Source organism: Varroa jacobsoni, unplaced genomic scaffold (assembly GCF_002532875.2).
Source record: "Varroa jacobsoni isolate VJ856 unplaced genomic scaffold, vjacob_1.0 contig00813, whole genome shotgun sequence".
NCBI lineage: Eukaryota > Metazoa > Arthropoda > Arachnida > Mesostigmata > Varroidae > Varroa > Varroa jacobsoni.
The window spans coordinates 81289-99447 of NW_019214532.1; the positions used below are offsets into that span (position 1 = coordinate 81289).

The following is an 18159-nucleotide window of genomic DNA, read 5'->3' on the forward strand; positions in this document are numbered from 1 at the left end:
TTAAAAACGAAAAGCAAGATTAACTCAACAAGCCTGGTAGCTGGCGATAAAAAGCTGAACTTCGAAAGTTAAAACTACTTAGAATCGTATCTGGGTGGTAAAGGTGTGCGTACAGTTTCGTAGGCGACGTCTGGTTGCGAAACACAGGTAGGCACCCTAAGGAAGCCCGGCACAATTCGATTCGGTTTGTTACTAGTAAATATTACTCTACTGCCACACATAAAGGCGCCTGTCGACCGGTCTGTGTAGACCGCCACAAAAACGGCCAGTACAATCCTTTAAAGGCCCAAGCCAATATTACTCTGATACCGCAGTCTGTATTGTTCGGCAGGCAGTAGGCCTTTGAGTAGAAAGTGAAGTTGTCTCATACCTGAATGTGACTGAACAACGGAAACTTCAAACAAAAACCTTTGTTCGAAGTGAGGCCTGGTGTGGCTCCAGATAACGAAGTTCGAAAAAGAGTAAAAATTCAGTTGTAAACGTAACGATGCAATGTACAAAGCTTTGTCAGGCTACCACTTACATGTGGCTAATACATTTAATTCGACGATCTCCTATGTTGCTCAATCACTAGGATACCCTTTGAGGGTTGAATTTTTTAGATTTAGAACTTTTGCCGTTTCGCCGCGCGTCGTTTAACATTGGAGAAAATCGTATCTTCCATTTCGCTAAATGTCTAAAGTATTACTTTCGCTGTTACTGCCGTAAAGCATTGCTTTAAATAATTCACTTAAAAAAGAAACAATATGTGTGTACGGCCGGTTTCGGACTAAGACCGCCACGTGTAGCCAAGTATATTAGACAGACCTCTCATTGTTGGTCCATGATAGACGAGGGTAAGGGGCCGGTAGCATAAGCCTTCTCTCTGTGACGCGGGTATTTCGCGATGGCGGTTTTCAACCACCATAGTGAGGGTGTGCGTCTTCATTAATAACTTTCACTTGAAAAGGGGGAGTGTACACGGGTGAAAGGGAGCAGGTCTCTTCTACATTGCTACGACCAAATCGACAAATCAAAGAAAGACAATTTCTGCGTCGCGTGAGAATCGTGTTTAGGGCGAACAAAAACTCCATCCCTATTAAATTAAAGATGGTGAGCGGTTAACTACAGACAGTCTTTAATTTTACAGGGCGTAACTCGGTTCAACGAAGTTTCATGAAGCCTTCTGTTTTCTACAGCAGCAGTTTTCGCAATCACTTATGCGGTCTATAGTCTGTGTAGTACAATACGAAACTTTTTAAATAAATCATTAGCTTTACCATAGGCTTACAAATGGTGCTGGTAAGCCGATGCTAACACGTCAGAGGTAGAGTTCTTCTAGACACACAAAAACTGCTAAAACCCAGTTAAATATTTTGCCAAATACTGGCAAGCTAGATAGATAGATAAATAGATAGATAGAACCTAACCTAACAGCTAACCTGTTTCGCTTCGACATCCTTAAGGTCAAGTGGCCACCATACTAGTTAATTAAGCACAAATATGGTGCGATATAACATTTTCGAAACGTATCTCTAAGGGTCGATTCATTAATAGATAGACAGACTGAGTCGACGGGAATCTATGTCTATGCCATATTAGCCAACAACCTATTGAGGTTTGTATCGGCCCAAATCCTATTTTAAGGTTTCTACCGCTAATGCCGCTCTAATGATATAGATTAGGGATGATAAAGAGGCCGATGTCGGTTGCACTCCAAAATGTCTCTGGTAGTTGTCACTACCCTTGTCGTATAGTGTATGTCGTTGACGGAGTCCCAAATGACAATTCCTGCTGGCTTCCAACCATTTCAAAAGAAGATGTAACATACAAGCAATGTAATAGAAAAGTTATTGTATGAATAAATTCGAATCGAAATATAAACCGTCTCCAAGAACTATGCTACACGCTTTAGCGCAGAAAAAGGCCAGAGCCAGGATAAATGACTGCGAACAATTGGTCTCATTAGTATGAACCGGGCGTGTTTGACGCAGGCACGACACATTTGGGCACCTTACGCTGTTTTAAACGCACATCTCGAAATTGTGAAGATTTGAATGTAACGTTATTATGCAGAGAACGTGCGATATAAAGCAGCGCGAGGTTATACAAGTGTGCCATTCTTAGCACAACGGGTATAGAGGATAATTTGGATTAGATAACGTCAAAAAATTCATTCGTTCGTTCTTCACAGCATTATTGTCATTAACTGTGGTGTTAAGCTTTTTCTAAAACTCTGCAGCCATCCACAGCGGTTCGCGAAAAAATTATCGTTTTCTCTTCTGCCCAGGGTTTTGGGTATGAAGGGCTGATTTGGAATACATCACAGGGATATACCCAAGATACGTCTCTTAAGATTATTGGTGCCAACTGATTTATTACTCTAGTAATTTCTGCGATTGGATGATTATATAACCCGTTACGTGACTCTCAAAGTTGCGTTCAGTTCCGTGAACCCTTTTGTGTTCTTAAAGACTATATTTAATTGAAGTTGAACATAGGACAGATACAAACAAATAAAGTAGAACGTTTTACATGCAAAAGCATATATATATATATATATATATATATATATATATATATATGCTTAATACTTACGTTGCGTTTAAAGTCAACACCCATAGAATTATTACTGGTACCTGACGTGTAATTATTAATTTAATTAGCCAGTGCTATCTGCGTTTCACTACGTATTTTCTAGTCTCCCTAAATACATCAACACCCTATTACTTTCAAGAAAGCTATTCTAATGCTAAAATAAACAATAGCATACTGTAGCCACATGTGAATTTTTTATGCAGACCAGCTCCAGGCAAATATGCGTTAATTGATTCCCACATGAGTTTATTCTAGAGACCAATAGAACTTCAAGGTTTGCGGGTCATCTTTTTGTTTCGAAGCCTTCATAGATTATTGTTGTCTAACACAGAGATTTCTATATATTTATATGCCATATATCAATAATCCAAATTGTATTTCTTTTTTTTTTTGTAATAGCATACGATGTACATGCTAAGCAATTTTAAACGCTTGAAAATTTCTCTAATTCAAATAAATAAAAATACGCCATTTTATTTTTAGCATAGAGTCAACAATATATTATCATTAGTTTATATTCTGTTAATCACCATCTTTTTGTTTTATTTTTTATACAATTGCTTCTTTTCATGTATGCCTATAAAGCACTACGATTATCTCCTCGTTTTCATCCCAATAAATTCATCCGTTATCTTTTGCCCACTGTGCACTTCAACATTACGATCATATATATACACTTTTCTCCGAGCGATAACAGCCAGTCTTTTCGTATAAGCTTACTCCTCATTGCCCTCAAGACTACAACCAGGATCACAGCCCCGCCAAGACCTTGCTCCAGTTTTAGTGATTGTTAATGAATTACCCTCATTAACTACTTATTAGGTATTTATGTACTCGACGGCGCCCTCTGTTTATCATGCACGTTCTGTATTGTCTTCAACGTCAAATGCCATTTTTTGCTGTTACCCCACAGAATCTTATTGTCACGTGTACTGTTTCGTATGGACTTGTTTAACGCATTTCATATGTCATTAATCCTTATATGTACATTTGCACTGCTTGCACCGCCGAAGCGATTCACAGAAGCTTCTGTTTTTACTACTTGTATTGCCCTTCAGCCTCAGCTTCTTCGTGCTCTTTACGGTTACAGATGAGCTCATCTAGCGACATCGTCTTTGCCTCAGGCGACTGAAGGGCATTAGGTTTTTTTTTATAAGTGTCCATTAAAAGGGAAGTGTCAATAGTACACAGGTAAAAACGCTTATCTAGTGCTGCGCTTAACTTCAGTGTCCTCTTTGCTTCGTACTTGGCCCTCGGTAAAATAGAAAACATAGTCATATATTCGACCACCGAGGCTTTCAGCCACGAAAGGTGTCTTCAACACAGCAGCGCGTATTGAATCGCATGTGAAATCCGTCCGCATTCTCAGATACTCTGAGGTACGTTTCTCGTAGGCGTCACTAAGTAGATAGTTAGTATGTATTGCGCGACCCATGCCTTCGATGATGAGCAGGTCACAATCGGCCAGCGTTTCAGCAGTATAGCTAATACACGGATGTTAACGAACATGAAAAATATCAAATACAAGGAAATTAAAACCGACTCAGAAAAAACTAATTTTTTTTTTTTGTTTACAGGACCTATATAGCCAATAGCGCGAAAAACTTTCTTTAATTTTCCTCTTTAAGCGTATCAGGTTGACGTTACTACGTTAGCGGCATAAATTAATTACATGAGGTAGAAACCCAAGAGTGCTTATCTAATAAAGCGTTTCCAATGATAATTTTTTTAAAAATGACTTAGCATCAGCAAGACACACAGTCCACCATACTGATCATTATGAGCATATTGAAACAATCAATTAAATATTCCCTAAACGACACATATTATACAACCTTTGTTAATGAAAAATCTAATTTCAAAGTAAAATGTAATACACAAAGTGAATTACAGATAATGTGACATTTCAGAAAGCGCTACAAGTCAGTGCATACGTTGTTGGGTGTACGTATAAAACAAGCATATGATTAACCTGTTAATCCGTGTGAGATCTAAACACGGCGAGCCCTGACCAGAATCGACGAGTTCGAGCCGTCCCTCTTCCACGGCTTGTCGCCACAACTGATCCACCACAGCTATTTGGGGCGAGATGATTTTCAGCTCTTCAATGGTGACGTCGTTAAGAGCAGGTCGTGAATTGGCACAAAGTATCACTGAGGTCTGTTGGCATTTCAGCAGTTCACGTGCGAACGGTATTACCCCTGCAGAAGTGGTCAAGAAGCGGAAAACAGGTAGTTTTAACTAACGAATATCTTTTCTTTTGAACGAATTTATGTTGATTTTAACGACAGCAACAAACAGAGAAATGTAGAGCAGGTATTTAGTTACTCATAAAACAAGTCTATTATGCTTTCCATTTCCATAATTGGCTATTTAATAATAAAGAAATACCGAAGCTCAGAGCAACGTGCTTCCTTTTGATAAGAGATAGTACAGGAAACGTTTTTTTTTCCTGTCCTGTTTTTGTTTTTAACAATCTGTCCTTTTTTCTGAGTTAAAATAAACTTGTTTTTTTAATTTAACTTTCAAAAAGGAGAGTCATCATCTGGTTCGTGCAAGATTGGGCTAACTTGTACCAAGTACAAGGTCGAATCCACAGTTATCAATGAAGATAGCGACTCGTCGATAGGGCGGAGCAGCATTGTCTTTCATTCGGGATATCCAAGCAGCTCGGCTTCCCTGAACACATTTCGCCATTTGTATTCTGTCGCGAACGTTGGCAAACCCGAAGTGAATATTCTGCTCTTGAGCCTCCCGCCGCTCATTGACAACAGCTTGTGCTCCATAGTCGAAAACGTTTCCTACTTGGAGGCAAAGTATTCGGAAAAATGAAAACAATGCACTTGCAATGTGAGTTTATCGAACTTATCGCAGTACTATTTAAACGCGCACACGGCGGAGTATACACGGCCGTATTGTACTGATGCACATCTACAACTGTGCTAAATTATTAAATATCAATGTATGATACATATTTCAAGCTGTATGCCTGTAACTGCAGTACCATCGTATCAGGCGTCCAATCAAAGATTAGAACTCAACATTTACGTATATGAATCCAAGCCACTTCACATTAAGTTCATACAAATTATAACGAGCTTCTGACGACCTGACTACCTTGCAGAATTCCGAGAGTCAAATTGTTCCATCGCTCTTCCACATCTTGATTATCAAGCCCTCGTACCAATGTTGACAATAGGCTCAACGCTTCCGTAACTTCTTGTTTTTTTTCTTTCATAAACGGATCCACGAATCCACACTGGACTAAACACTGCTCTCGCATGTCGAGAAGGCTACGTACCGACAAAGGTCCGAAAGTGCTGAAAAGATCATCATCAATTAGAGAAATAACAATAAACCAGATAAAGAACGCTGCTTATGCAATGTCCGAAAAGCCAATTTTGTCTAAGAATTATGATATATGAAGAAAATCTAACATATTGAAAGATGTTACTGTTAAAGAGAAAGAGAACTTTCTCTATATTAAATCTTCTGACACCTATAACTAAACAAAGTAATTGGCACAAGCTCTATAAGATCTTCTTATATACGCAACGGCTTCAAGAAGATATAGAAAGTTTTTTTATTTAATTTTGTCCTTTAATATACATAAACAGAGTCGTGTGCTAATAACATACGAGGGATGTTGCCACAGGTACTCAATTATTTGTCGGTATCGAAGCATCGCTACATTAGACTTGGTGGTCACGTGTGGCATGTCGGGCCAACTTCTGGCTGCTTTCGCACAAACACTATCCATACTTTTCCACAGTGTGGTCAACCAGTACTCGCGAGCCTGACCATTTTCCACCAAGTCCTCTCTATCCGGAACATAAATATCGGGGGTCGCCAACAACGGACAAATCACCTGAAAATCGTTTTCATCGCTCCGGTTAAATTACCTGGAACGCTTGTTGTTATTTTGGAAGTTCGTTTGGTTCTGATTCTGAATCTGAAAAGATTGGTTCTGTATCCTGTATCAAGAAACAATGATGAAAAAACTGAAGACGGGTCACTCATACAGAGAAAACTAAGTTATTATAAATGATCTGAGAGGAAGAGATTTACATTTTTTGTTCAGTGTAAAATAGGCTTGCTGCACGCGAAGGTACATTCCAGCTGTGAATTGAACGTTGAAAAATTAAAGGATTAGGATCTCTAAAAAGAGAAAAATCCAAAACAAACGAATAAGGTGTCAGATACATTTGGTATGTAACGATATGTTTGTATTTCAGAATCATACATAAAGACACACTTGTTTTGATCGAGCTCAGTGTATTAGTTATTAAATTATATTAACAAATCGGGATAAAGAAAGTCGCTGCTGCTATTGTATTTCGCCGAATATTTTTTCGAAAAAAAATGAACCACTTTTTAGAACATGATTACCGTCCACAAAGGCACAACTTGTATATTAACTACTGATATTCATTTCGTTGGCGTCAACTTCTGTCTGGATAAGGATTTTACGTTCCGCGGTAGCATCCACTGGTATAATTTTGTTTCCTGTCCAAATGTCATCGTCTTTGGGACACTAGGACATGAACTGAGAACGGTAGGGAATTAAATTTCCCTACAGGTCTCAATATTGATAATGAAACTCACCAGAGCACAGTCGATTCGGTCGAATGCAACATGACTTTGCACTCCGAGCGGTTCGTCTGGCAATGCACTGCAAGCATAGTTCTCTTCCCAGGAAGCCATGTGAAAGTGTTTCTGCTCATCGGTATCAGCATCAGCGTCCACACAAGCACTAAGTGCTCCAATCGCTCCTAAATAACCTTCGTGCCGGAAAAAATGTGGTTCAACCTGCTCTTTTGACCAATAGTGAAGAGCACTTCGAAGCAGATGTATAGACATTGGCCGGGAACGCAAAAAATAACCAGTAAAATAGACCCGTTTGATCTCTTGCGACAACGCGTACAGACTTGCCAACTGAGCGATATCGCTGGAAATCATACGCAAAAGTGACATGGCCAGTTCACTGCGAGAAACATTATCCTCGAGCTTTAGGTCATCGCCACACGTGTCCGGTTTAACTGAAGTTGGTATTTGTGTTTCCTGTGGAGCGCCCTCCGCATTCGGAACGAGGTGGGTAAATTTCGGAGTACTTCCTGGGGAACGCTCCAATGAACTTGAGATATTCTTGTGGTCACTTCCATAGATTCGTTCAATGTTGTACGTTGTCCCTATACGTTGATCCGCTTCAACTAGGCCACACAACTCACCAAAATCCTCTGCTCCAGTCAATAACGACCCTAAACCCCAGAATGACGAACCGCCCAGCGTAGAACTCCCCACTCGCTCGAACTGGGTCTCTGACTCGACCTGCGAACGCAAAACGCAAAATTCAACCAAAGGATTATTAAAATATTTTCTTATATAATGTAATAGTATAAATATAATGTCGACCCCGATAGCAACGTGTTCAATGCCTACACAAATGCAAAAACTCTTTTGATAAATATATGGATAAACGTAGTTAAAATGACAACTGCTCTCTAAAATTTCTCGATGAAGAGTACCTTTACAACGGAGACACCGGACGCAATATGTACAAGTAGATAAGGAAATGGGTCGCACGTTGGTTCATTTATTGGAAACACGCAATCCAAGCTATTTTCTGCAGTGCAACGTTGACTTTCCGAATCGGTCGACTTTTTGAATACCTGCAAATACATAAAAGATGGAAATCATGCGCACTGATTATACCGTGTTTATTGAATAAACTCGCATAACGCTGGATAGACTAGAAGAAATTGTATATGGTAGCCATTCAAAATCTGATGATGTTGACAGTAAGTTAAAACAGCTACAATAATTAACTAATTCGAGCAATCCCGATACCTACCTATAGATTGCACTTAGATTCAAAACAAATCGGATATACCAAGAATGTAAAATACTTCAAATGTATCCTGACATTCCAAGTGTAATAATATCGGGTTGATAAAAAAAAAAAAAAAAGTATTAACCATTCTTCTAGCTAAATGGCATTGAATAGTATCTCAGATAATATGAATCGCTTTGCTCGGCGTTGGTGTCCCTTGGAAGCTGAGCTTAAGCATTAGTGGACTCACCAAGAATTGTTGGAATGCCTTTACTTAGGCTTATGATAGAGGAGATAAGTGACAATTCTACAAAAACTCCCTATATTACGATCAAGACACAAATGCCACCCAAGTCCATAAAAAAATGTGGGCTCCCTCTAGTGAATATGCGGTACGGAAACGAATGGCAAAAAGGTTGCCCTGTGCTTTTTATTCTGGAAATTTTGATGTGGGCGATGTAGAACGGCCGTATGAGTAGCCATGACATCAGCGAACGACTAAGCATCCACCACCAAACGGTTTCAAACAATTTAAAGAGAATTGGCTACAAAAGAACCTCGATGTTTGGCGCAGCACCAATTGACAAAATAATTTACTTGATGCTATCTTCATCTGCGAAACTCTACAGAAGCGCAATGAAATCTAGCCATTTCTAAAGCGGTTGATCACGTGTGATGACAAACGGATTACATACGACAAGAATGCGCAAATAAAAAAACGTAAAAAAACGTGCACTAATCAACGACAGTAAGTCCAGGCTGGTGCTAAAGAAAGTAGTGATGACGTATTTAGTAAAGCTGGAAAGGAATTACGAGTTGTTGTTGCGAGGCGACCTCCACTGCCCACAGTTAACAAGTCCTTGAAAAAATCAACCGAAACTAGTAAAGAGATAAAGCGTCGTCTTCCACCAGGACAAACTGAGCTACCCAGTCAAAATTCAAAGAACCTGCGTGGAAAATGTATTCCCCATACAGCCCGGGTTTTGTACTATCAAGTTGTGCTCTGTTTCGATCACTGCAAAACTGCCTTGATAGGGTTAACTTAGTTTCAGTGTAGAAATGCAAAAATCACCTAATTAATGAAGTAAGGCTACCTAAGCTCCACTGTGACGGGATTATAGCGTTATCAGAAAAATGGCAGGAGGTTACCAATCAGAATGGCACATAATTTGGTTCGATAATTTTATTTTTAGATATACGAAAAATATTTACTTCAGTTTCGCCTCAAAACGGTTAATACTTTTTCAACAAGTCAATATAAACTAACAGATTACTACAACCTACTGCGTTCATCACGAGAAGCGATAGCTTAAATGTACGGATTATTCGTATATGGTGTCATAAAAAAAAGATAAGCAATTTATAAAAGCAAAATGAAATAAATTTTCATACACTTGTATTTCGGAAACGTCCCACAGTTATCACGAGATAATGCACACCAAGTTGGTGTTAGGACTTACTCGAAGATTCAAGATGAACTTGATAGGATTTAACGGAAGAATTCAAACCGTTTTGGCTACTTTAATAAGCAAAACCCAATCGACCTAAGTCGAGAACTCAAAAATTGTGACACACAGTAAACTTAAGAACAGTCAGTATTATCTTCTTTCTTTCTTCATCTATCTTTAAAAAAGAAAGTAAAAGAACATTTTTTAGTAACACCAAACATATATACAATTTACCTCGTTTGGTACTTTTTTTAGAAGAAAGTTTGCCCCTTTTACAACGCATTTAACTTCGTCCTCGAGCACAAGCTTACAGGTTCGTGTGAGCACTTGTTTCATTCTATCTTTGTTCACGATTGAACCTCCGCCGGTCGCATGTATTTCTGACAGGCCTTTTCGTCTGAAATTGCACAAAAGAAACTCATGTTACGTTTTGCGTCTATTTGCATGGTTTGCCCCACACTACAAAATCAAGATCGTTTCGTCGCTTATACAGAATATAGCACATGATTGTACATTAACTTCTACACTGTCGATTTTTTTTAATGATAATATCTATTACTATATTTATCCTAACAGAAGCCACCAAAACAAGCATTTTGCACGAAATTGTTATTATGTATCATAGTTATGGTGGATATATACGAATGTATCTATCATATCAGATTGTCCTAGGGTACTGAACAGTACGGCGGGAACTCAACATCCAAGGCGCACGAGATAGAGCAAAAATGCCTTATTACATGTTAGACAGATGTTTCTCTTTGTCTGACACCATTCTGTAGGCTGCTTTTTTGTGGTGGGCGACAAAGACTTGTCGGTGTCTCATCTTTGGAGACGATGTACTTTGTGTTGGTTATTGTTCTACAAATTATCTTTAAACTGCACTATACGTGTTTTCATCTCTTCTGGACTCAGTTCATGGGAAAAAAATTCCCTTTTTCATCTTATATGCTTCCGCTACATTTTATAACACGCCTCCCCAGAAACATCATAATGAGCTGATAGGGAGCTTATTATATTTTGTCCAAAACCTTCAGTGGTCGCAGTAGCTTATTCTCTGGTTTGAAGTCCTGAGGTTTCGTTACCTCTTTTATAATCCTTAACCACTCAGTTTCTGTTCTTAAAATTATTGTATCTGATGGTTCGCTACAGGTCTTCGACTTAGTATTTTCAGCAGTCCTCGATCGAGGCCATCCGGGTTCTCGTCTTCGATGAACAGAAATTTTATCACCAAGCATTAATTTCACGCGATATACATTATCTTTTGATTTTATTATTTTCCGATTATACTTAATCAACTTACAATTAAATGGTAAGAGGTTCGATAAAAATAACAAATTCCGTCTACTCGCGATGAATATTTATTATTTTTCGAGCTTATTCACTTTTCGACCCACTAAATAAAATCGAAGAGCACTACATTAGATTAAACAAAAGTTTATACGCTTTAAAAACCTACCCTTCCCCACTACCTATCACTCGGTGTCTACTTATGATAGACGGTCCAAAAACGCTATCGGTGAGCTGTGACGGCTTTTTGCTAAGTGCGATTTTAACTCTGAATAATGAATGTTTTAGGTGCGGCAAAGTGCATTTTCAAAGTCTATTATACTATGTATTTCGCTGACGCGAAGTAGCTCGGGGCACTTGGCTCTTGGACGCTAAAAAAACTACTCAAGAGTGGTTTTCCAAGTTGGAAATTGGTATCGATACCACCGCTCTAACTGGCCGTTTGGGTTTGATGACAGCTACCTGAAGGTACTTCCGAAGAAAGACGGTCGACAAACAACTCGGGAATCGGCAGAAAAAATGAACCGCAGACACACGACCGCTGTGTGAATTTAAGTCGCTTGAGTTTATACAAAAACTCAGACCTAAGGTATCAATTTTTGCGGACCTTCATTCAAAAAATATAATTCCGCGTTTAATAAAACTCCAAGACCTTAGTTTATTTGTTTGCAACAAAGTAGAGAGTTGATCGGTACATTTAATTGGCCTACTTGCATCGAATGATCATTAACTTAAAACAATGTAGACAGTTATGCACGAGCACCTTTACCAAGTATATATTTGGATTTGACTTTCATAACCTGTAACATTGCTGCCTAAGCTGCTAGATCTCTTCGCGTTATGCCCATAATAACTTAACGTTTAAGAAATTTTGCTACATTATTTTAGGAAGTTCGTAACATCTGAATTTAGTCTACAATTAATGAGATGAGCTGAGCTGAGCTGAGACGAATCATAGTAACACGGGAAACTCGTGTCTGGGTTTTTACTCTCGCTGAACGTCTTAACGAGCTGTTTTCCTAGTTACACAATTTCCATCGACCTACAAAGGTCAACCGAGATAACAGAATGACTAACCGACATACAACTACCAGAATAAGTCAATGAGGGTCTGCTTCGAGCGTATCTCTTGCAATCCTACCTAATACTATCTCATTGTTAGCTTCTCTTAACCTTCTGTTAGGATCTGCTGCCCTTTTCACATCCCAGAATTCCCAAAATACTTGGGAGGTTGGAGCAGCGCTCAGCGCTTACGACATGTGGGCATGTCAACGTCATTTAATTATAACAACACCACAAAGGTATTCTACTGTAATTTCGAAACGCCGGTTGTAATACATATTCGTTGAGTATCGATTAGCCGCACTTTCCAATGGATAATATTCCTTACAATGATATCATAATATTTACATCATATCACCTATTACGTGGGCCATGCTATAGCTGTAAAAAGATAGATAAACCAAGATTTAGGATCATAGAAATCCATTGGGCGCTGATGTTGCACATGTGGAAATAATAGACATACATTTACTGCTATTTTAGAAAAATTCAAAGAAGACACGATAATGTAGTTGTAACCCATATTGATGCTATAAATGTTACAAACTGCTATACGAGAAACCTACAGACTTTAAAAGAAATTAGCGCAATGTCAGAAAAAGAAGAACAAAGTCGCAGCTATCCGTACTAATTTTGGATAGTACAGGTAATTACAACAGTCTTAATCTGACTGATATCTGATCGTAGAAATTTCGCGCAGTTACATATAGACCACACGAACAAATAAATCAAAGACTGAAATGCTTCGTCACATTTTTGTACCTTAGATTGATTCTGATATTTGACGTATCAGGGCAACGACGCTAAATGACCGCATTGTCTACCGCAATAAGCTACAGTCTTCAAGCTTCCGTTGAGTATAGCATAGACCATATATTTATATACGTATATATATATGTATACCAACCGTTCGTTACGGTCCTTAACATCCCGCAAAAACCACTTGTAATACAAATTAAGTTCTGCTTAAGGAGAAGTCAAGCAGCTGGGCTTCAGGACAGAAAGACGCGTTGATGCAACGTTTCTGCCTGTGTTCTGCGGTCTAATAATACAAGTAACAAAAAGGTTCCTTTACGACTTTTATGTATTGTTTCATTCAATTCTACTGCCCAATATGTGCTATAAAGGAAAGTTTAGAATAACTAAAAGCTCAGACTTGAAAACCTTTTTGACTTGGCTTATATTTACATGTAGCTACATTTGTATGATAACACACTATTAGTTACTTTGCTCGTTGAAGCAAACCAGTAAAATTTACTCACCTGATAAACTTTAAGCATTCGTCGAGTTTACTTGAATCGAACTTAGCCAGATGAAGTTGATTTAAGGTGCTGTCAAGATATCTCTGTTGGAGGTAATCTGGCTTTTTCACGGGCGGTTGCGCAAAATAAGCGACCTTTGCTAGAGAGCCTCCGACGTCAAGACCCATCCATTTCACGTTTTGCTTCTCAATACCAGCAATTGTCAATGGCAGTTCGTAATCGGGTTTCTGAATACTCGGCGAACCCGGGGCTTGCGACCCAGCATGGAATGGCGGTGAAATATCGCTTAACATGTCCGGCACCGGATAATGCAGCCGCGAGTTCATCCCACTACTTAGCGGCACATTTGGAAATAACGGCACACTGAATGCATTCGGGTTTAGGGGCGTTTTACGCAATGACGGGAACCCGTCCTTGTCATCCTCAGGCTGTATGGTCGGCTGTTTTCCCCGTTGTCCAGACATAGCGAAATCTTGTCAGTGATGAGGGCTTACTAGCGATTCAGACGTTGGCACAATTGGCTTACACAATGGAACTCTCTGTATCTGCCTGTTGTAAATAGTAAAGACGATAACGACAGAGAGGTCAGCAATCTCTAGCAGCGCTGACGAACTCTGCTAGGTACAGCTACAGCGGCATAGCCCTAGACACTATAAACTATCTATAGACACTGCCATTTCAGCTCCCTGTGTACATATGTAGATTTGTGGAACAATGCCGGTTCACCTGTCCCAGCAAAGAAAAGGCAACGGAAAACTTTTCGCGCAACCGAAGTTCTGTTTAGTTCTAACCATGAGCAGCAACTACTTTCTGGCGCGAAGGCCAAAGCGGTCGAAACGAGTGCGCGAACGTAAAAATTGCCAAACTTACAAACTAACAGAGAATCAAAAAGCTGTACTGGCTACAATGTTCATTCTCGTTGCAAACGTTGTAGAATACTCGAGGTATAGGAAATCAACCGACGGCATTAGCAGATGAAACCAATTGCGAATGACGCGGAAAAGAATGTAAAACTGATGATTGCTTTCAAAATATGATTGTCTCTCTTTCTCTCTCTCTCTCTCTCTCTCTCTCTCGATGAGTGATGGTGTCGACGGCCTTTGCCCGTTGCCGCATCAGCAACAACGATTGATACCGCGCACGCTGTAGGTGGGCTGTAACCGCTACTTACATTTCAGGACGGGCTGTTATCCTTGAGCGCTTTATATACATATGATATATGCGGAGAGCGAGAAGGTAGTACTGGGTAGTCTTGAATATTGTATTAGCTGAATACCATGTACAACTGTGACCTTTTCATACGCGATTCCGCAGTATCGATCGATCGATGGTTGCACTTAAATCTTAAATCACTTATTAATAAAAAGAATGTTCGAAACAGCCACGAATCAACTAACTCAACGATAAACTGGGATGAACCCGACGGAAAAACACGGACAGCGAGAGAGACTACCACAAGGTGGTGGTACCTGTATGATCAACACGCAGTAGGAAAACTAACCCAAGAAATGGTTGTATCTGTTTGCAGGTCGTTCGATGGCCACGTACAGCGGGTGCCGCAGTAACTGATCCGGAAACAAAGCGATTGTTGCATAATAAAACGGAGAAATTGAATAGAAATAAAATGCACACTTCGAAAGATTCAATGTTCTACTCAAGATGTCACTTGCTGCTATGGCAGAAGACTGCTGTGCAATGGCAGCTTAATATGATTATGAATTATTATTATAGAGGTGTGTGAGCACCAAGTGTTCATTCAATCACCCAAGGATTCGTCGAACGCAAACAGTTAATAGGAATAACCCCCATGAGACGTTATGAAATCCTAATGACTCGTTAGGTAGATAAGTTTGTTGTTGAAAAGTCTTGCTAGCACCACCCCTAGGCATTTATCGATATACGAAACTCCCCTTTGATTACTGTAGAGTTCATTCGATAGGTTCAGTAGGTATCTTATACAAGCTTCTAAGTAGGCTCGAATAAGATACGTGACACCTAATTATTTGTTAAGAACCACCAAGCTCGTCTGGTATGCCTTGAATAGACAGTTGTTGTTTTAGTACTCGTCGGTTTCAGTTCAATAGATAATCTTATTGTCTTCTGAACAAGTCGTTACGTAGAAAAAAGTAAGAGGTCTAGGATGATTATCACCGTCTGGACCATTTATTTTATTTACAGGCTCCTAAACGTTGAAGATGTCCGAATTGTAAACAAAGGAAAGTTTTTCCGACTATACACACAACAGTAGCAACAGTAGTGGAGATGGCGGAGGTACAAATGGGGCAATTTCTTAGGTAGAATCATCCCCTCCCCCCAGTTGAAAAGTTGTCGGCTATTCTTATTGTAGTCAGCGCCGATACAGGTAGAAGCTATACTCTGCTGTCATTAACGATAGCAACTCCGCCTTAGGAAACAAAGCACCTCAACGAGAGGCCATTTGCCTGCTGTTGCTAAACAGGACTCAAACATGAAATCTATGCGCCCCGGGACTTTATGACTAGAAGGGTAGCTTCAATTCATACGTACTCGGTACAATTTGACTTCCTGGTGCAGCCCGGCAATCGACTAGACGCTACCAGTTGTCGTTTTGTACTAATGACAGCGCACGCCCCGTCTTCAATCATCCAACTAGTTTAGCTGCCCTATCAGATGCATTCATATTTCATGTGGTCGACTCTTCTCGATTTGTCGAACACTTTTGAGCTACTTTTTTCGTCGCCGCTAGTACTAACATTGTGCCTCCCAACGATATCTTTGGCCCGTTTTGCAGTAGTTAGCTATTTACCTAGCCGCCGCTTCCATTCGCGTACTACATCAAGCCGATCAGCTGATCCGCTTTAGGCTCAACCGGAAAAGCGACAATATTATGACACTGTATCCGCTTACAGCCACGTACCGCAGCGTCGACAACACGTACCTTGTGAAAATGCTGCAAAATTATGCGATTTAATTGCGCACTGATCCACAACGATTAGTAGTAATACTGTTATTATTGAGCTTTTCGTGCATTCATTAGTTGACTAACCACAACCTATTCGCGGAACGATTATGATAACGCTATACACACGCATAACAAACATGGGCTCGAAGCATATCGATCTGATCCGAAGTCGAAGTACGAGCACAAAATTCGCCGACTGATGGTGAGCATAGACACTGACCGACAACCGCAGAAAGAACTGAGATAAAAAACTGAAATGAATTGATCTTTACGACGGATCGATTAGAAGTAGCCTTCCCTTGTCGTGTGTCTTGGAATGGAAAGACACTTAAACTGGTGCTATCAGTTATCATCATCAATAATAATAATAATAATAATAATAATAATGGCGTCAACTGTAAACCTAAAACCAAATGTAGGTAAACAATTTTAGCAGCATTATGCGCCGGAACCAGCACGATCGTTTACAGAGACAAAGAAAGCAGTCTACTTGCGAAGGATCTGTTTAACACCACTTGTATCCACATTGTTCCTGCTGCTTGTTAGCGACATTGGAAAGAAATAAATTCGCGCTACTGCCGCTAGCAAAATGACCGTCGTCGTCGTCGTCGTCGTCGTCGTCGTCGTCGTCGTCGTCGTCGTCGTCGTCTCCGGTATCGCGGGATTTGCATGGGCACTAAGGGTTACTCTGCACCTCGTACCGGGGCTTCGCCACCTCGTCGCACTCGTTAACGATTCCGATTAGTCTCAGCTCATTAACCCGTTATTCAGTCCGCCGATTATTTCTCAATTGCTTTGTGTTATTCGTCCTGTTTTTCCCTACACAATAAGCACCTGTATACACACAGGTGATAAATAAATAAACACGCTCGAACATCCCACCGTCGCGCATTGTCTACATGATCGTAATCATAGTAACATAATCATAACAACGTCAAACACGAAGAGTCCGACACACTACGGAGAGCTGCACTACCAGTCACCCGCAGTAGCTGATCTTGAACGACCCCGTATTCCTAACTGGAGTGGTCGGCGTTTATTACGTTGTGTTAGGGAAACGACCTATGGCTTGACTCTCCGACCTGTCCAGGCGGCTTGAATTGCCACTGCTAATGCAACCAATTTACCGGCCGCTTGCTGTTAGTTTTGCAGGGAGGCTGACTGAGATGCCGCACGTAACAACAGGCGACACAGGCCAGGAATTTAGTGTCGCATCCGGCGGACTCCGAACCGCCACATACGCAATGCGAGATTTAACGATAACAGCAGATACTCTGATCCGACCGACTGCCCAATGATCGGTGCTACAATTTTGTACCCCTACTCATTACGCCAATGCCACTGAATACTGCTGCTTCGGTAAACAGACAGGGGGGGGGAAAACAAGACCATCACAGCGTGCACCGGGACAGGACGGTCGTATCGTGCACACGCAGAAGACAATAATAACAATAACAATGCTCTCATAAGCGGGCTGGCTAAAGGCACTGGCAAGAAAGAGTGATAGCGAGGAAGAGGGGGAGAGGGGAAGACGACAGTAAACAGCGCACCATATCGTTTCTTTGGTTGTTGTTCGCACCAAATTGACGACCGGCAAAGTGTATGGAAAATGATCGCTCGTAAACTCGATACGGGGATTATGGAAGAATCGAGGTCGCTTCTCGTCTTGTTTACCGATGTAGGTATAATAGGCCAGAATGCTGTTCAGCACTAACGTACGCTAATGATAGTCGTTCGAAGAAATATATT

The 18159-nt window shown here is 40.3% G+C and overlaps 1 protein-coding gene across 3 annotated transcripts; it reads right to left on the reverse strand.

The window, feature by feature from the left end:
• Positions 1-3025: 3025 nt before the first annotated feature.
• On the reverse strand, positions 3026-17080 carry LOC111271631 (4'-phosphopantetheine phosphatase). 3 transcript variants are annotated; one of them, XM_022852556.2, is made up of 10 exons: positions 17005-17080; positions 13470-14018; positions 10090-10252; positions 8103-8246; positions 7183-7905; positions 6216-6445; positions 5695-5897; positions 5154-5378; positions 4550-4778; positions 3026-4061 (listed from the first exon to the last, which is right to left on the reverse strand). In XM_022852556.2, exons 2-10 carry the CDS (start codon positions 13931-13933, stop codon positions 3779-3781), a joined length of 2664 nt encoding a protein of 887 aa, XP_022708291.1. In that variant the 5' UTR covers positions 13934-14018; positions 17005-17080; the 3' UTR covers positions 3026-3778. The 3 variants fall into 3 exon arrangements, with proteins under 3 accessions (XP_022708291.1, XP_086829102.1, XP_022708290.1); XM_086972976.1 differs by lacking the exon at positions 17005-17080 and adding an exon at positions 16901-16989 and having other exon boundaries at positions 13470-14014; XM_022852555.2 differs by lacking the exon at positions 17005-17080 and adding an exon at positions 16255-16347.
• Positions 17081-18159: the final 1079 nt, after the last annotated feature.